Source organism: Cyprinodon variegatus, unplaced genomic scaffold, assembly GCF_000732505.1.
Source record: "Cyprinodon variegatus isolate N-32 unplaced genomic scaffold, C_variegatus-1.0 Scaffold323, whole genome shotgun sequence".
Classification (NCBI taxonomy): Eukaryota; Metazoa; Chordata; class Actinopteri; order Cyprinodontiformes; family Cyprinodontidae; genus Cyprinodon; species Cyprinodon variegatus.
This window is the reverse complement of record NW_015150776.1, coordinates 299,960-303,675: the sequence shown is the minus strand read 5'-3', so window position 1 is coordinate 303,675 and position 3,716 is coordinate 299,960. Positions and strand designations below refer to the sequence as shown.

Below are 3,716 nucleotides of genomic sequence, written 5' to 3'. Positions count from 1 at the left end.
ACACACACACACACACACACACAGGCTGAAACAGGGTTAAAAGCTGACTGCTGGCCTCTCCTTACTGTACGCATGTGGGAGGCCTGCAACAAGCATACACAAACACCTACATGTAAGAGGCAAAGCAGAGATTAACTTAATAACAGTAGTTTATTTCATTTGTATACATGAAGTGCTGATTATACATTTGAAAGGGGATTTTTTTCTCTGTTTGTGTGGAAGAAGTTTTGTTCTCCTATATAAGCGTAATGGTTGGATGTTTGTGTAAAAGCTGGAATGGCAGTCTTCAGATTGCCTTCTAACCATGGAGTAATTACATCCAAGACCACACCAGCAGTTTTTTTTTTTTTTTTTTTGGCCCAATTTCGTAAACAACAAGCCAGCAATGTGTGAAATCTCTTCTGTTTTTTCTTTAAACCCATCTGCATCCACTGGGTTTTGTTTTACTTTCATGTTCCCAATTTTCCTCAGTCAAACTCTCAATTCTTTATCTTTATTTATATATATTTTTAATATTTATACTTTACGCTTCCTATCCTGCCTTTTTTTTTTGGTAACAATCTGTTTCTCCCCCCCCCCACACCTTCTTGATATTCAGGTTTACAAGGGGATGAAGGTAATTTGGGACTGGTCATCCTCTTGGTTTTGTTCTCCATCTTCATACTCACCACCGTCCTATCCTTGATTTTTGTTATATGGTGAGACACAAACACACACAGACATTCCCTAAATGTTTAACAGCTCTATGTTCCGTATTTCTGGCAGGGACCTAAGATCCTGCTGCTTTTTTGTAATTCCAGGTTGAGGCAGAAAAGGCATGATCATGCCACCAAACAAGAACTCGCCTCTATGGTCAAGATGAAATCTATACCAATCTAATTGGACTCTTATTTTGCAGCCTTTAAGGTGGGTTTTGGAAAAAAATTACTTTTCTTTTACAGTTTTTTTGTTAAATTTCTTAAGTTGACATTTCTTTTTGATTGGGTTATTTATCACATTTATTTGAATATAAAAACTATTCATATCACATGAAATTGTTTACGTTTTTTTAATGTTGCAATAACGTCAATATTATTGCTTATCATTATAAATGCTAAGACAAATGTAAAGCAGTTTATTTGATACTTATTGTACTTGGGAATAAAAAAAGTAATAAGGTAAAATTCTATTTTATATTGCACCTTTCGAGAGATACAGTATATCAAAATTTTATGTATAAAGTAAATAAATCAATAAAACCAAAAACATATAATTAACTGCTGCCGAAACAAAAGCTGTTTTAAATATATTGTATTTTAAAGCTTTTTAATCACCTCAAGAGTCTGCAGAGTAGAAGCCCAGTCAGTGTAAGTTGCAAAGTTTTGGTGCTCTGGTGACAGTTCCTCTGTCACCTGGTACCTACACCAGGTTTTAAATTATATGAATTGTTTTCCATTTGGATGCATTCATTGAAAGCTTGAATGAATGCAACAAGCATTAGTATTTGGCCCCCTTTATGCAATGCAAAGACAAACATCTAGAAACTAATAATAAATGGCAAAACAATCTCCATTGATGAAGTAATTAATAAAAAATCCGGTTTTACCCTTCATGTTAGTTTTTGGAAAGAAAGCTAACACTTAATAATACACTCTCCTAGGTTTGTTTAACAGAGTTCTTGGCAACATCATACAATGGGGATGCTGTTGTTCAAGGACAAGAAAGAACGTCAAAAAATCCATCCATTTTCCAACACGCTTAGTCCCAAGTAGGGTCACGAGGGCAGCTGTCAATGGGAAAGAGGCGGGGTACACCCTGGACAGGTCGCCAGTCCATCGCACACAATGTTTGCCAATTAACCTAACAGTCATGTTTTTGGACTGTGGGAACAAGCTGGAGTACCCGGAGAGAACCCACGCATGCTCAGGGAGAACATGCAAACTCCATGCAGAAAGACCCTGGGCCGGGATTCAAACCCAGAACCTTCTTGATGCAAGGCAGCAGTGCTACCCACTGCGCCACTGAGCAGCCCCACGTCAAAGATGATAGAGAAAATTAGATGCAGAAAAATAGGACCATCCTAGAACAAATACTTAATAAACCTGATAATACCTCTAAATTCAATCAAACACAGAAGATATGAAATGATGAAGATGTGAATCATTTCGCATTTCAAGTTTGGAATATTCTTCCAAGCCATAATGTTGGAAATCCAGCAGCAGTCACATTTGTTTTTGTTTACCAGATTGATCTGAAGGTTTTAAACAAATCTGCCAAAATATTTGAAGCTAATTAAAATCCTATTTAAGATACTTTACTGTGATAAAAAAAACGCAATCCATGATCATCAAAAGGATGCTCAACCAGAGAGAAGCCTCGTGTGGTTTTTCTTTTCTACGATGGAACATAGTTCAAAGAGTTGCTATAAACATCTTTGAGACAACCCCTCTGATAGCTTGCCAACATGTGATTATAACGCTTAAACACACACACGCACATACAGATTATAACTGTACATAACATATCTGTCATTCTTCCTGCCTTACAAATTATACTATGATTTACAGATGTTTTCTTCAGCTGCATTTTTTTGCCTTTCTATCCTTTTTTAGTAAGTATTTTTGTTCTTTTCAGGTTTGTTTGAAATGTCCACAACCTGTCAGCTTCAGCAGTGAGTAAACATCACATCACCTACATCACTGTGAGGCGTTGACCCTCCACATTAAGCTAAATTATGATCAGAGCATTACTCCATCCTACTTCGAGGATGGCAGGGACAACAGCCGAAAGGAGAGTTGCTATTTACCAGATGACTGCAGGGTGACGTTTTGGAAGCATTCGCTGGACTAATTCAGTGACATCCATTAACTATACTACCCATAATGCATCATCAGGAAAACCTGAGACCAAATTCAGTTCATCAGAACGAAGAAACAGCACCAGGAAAATTCTCCTTCCACAAATAATGCTGCTCCGGGTGGACGGACTCTTTGTGCCTTTTGAAATTTTTAGCAAGGCCATGGGACGAGAATTTCAGCTGCCAAACACAAGAACATAGGATTTTATTGTGGAACTGCTTGGCTCTTTCTCCCCACCTAGAATGTCAGTTTCATTCATTTATTATATGAATCTCTTCTTTTGGATGGACAGAATCATTCTTACATTGACAACCTCAATGCTGTGAAGGAAGCAAAAGCTCTGCCAGTCTGGGTGAGTGCGAGTCTGACGCCAAAAAAAATAAAAAACAGCAACAATGGGCATTACGGCCTCTGTATGGGGGATTAAAAAGTCCGTCGGTAACTCGCTTTTGACTCGAGGGACTTTTTTGGTTTGGAGAATCGGGGTCAAGGGCGAACGGTTGGGTTGTAAGAATTTCTTTGTGGTTTATAAAGAACGATTTTATGTTGCATGATACCATGTCTTGCATGAATGGTTTTACATTGCATGAACTTGTTACGTTGTCTGTCACTTTAAGTACACGTATTCTCTTGTTGTTTTATGTACTTTATCCATCCATGAACGATTTCTATTTATGTGACTGAGGAAGAGTGAGGGTCACTGGCCTTTCACAAATCACCAGCATTAATTTGTCACTTAGTTATATATAAATATCTAATATAGTCAAAATTAGGGATAGAGTTTAACCCTAACCCTTATAAGAGAAGTTAAATCCAGTCTAACTGATTCAAGTCTAGTTTAACCTAAACTTTCTAAATATTAACATATAGTAAAAAAAA

The 3,716-nt window shown here is 37.2% G+C and overlaps 1 protein-coding gene across 1 annotated transcript in view; it reads left to right on the top strand.

Annotated features, from left to right (window-relative positions):
- LOC107091061 (interleukin-11 receptor subunit alpha-like) overlaps positions 1-3,716 on the top strand; it is a 52,705-nt gene extending 48,989 nt beyond the window's left edge. Inside the window, exons 10-12 of the mRNA XM_015384785.1 lie at positions 599-698; positions 801-906; positions 2,614-3,716. Of these exons, the coding sequence (XP_015240271.1) occupies positions 599-698; positions 801-879 (179 nt within the window). The 3' untranslated portion in view covers positions 880-906; positions 2,614-3,716. The remainder of the gene's footprint in view (positions 1-598; positions 699-800; positions 907-2,613) is intronic.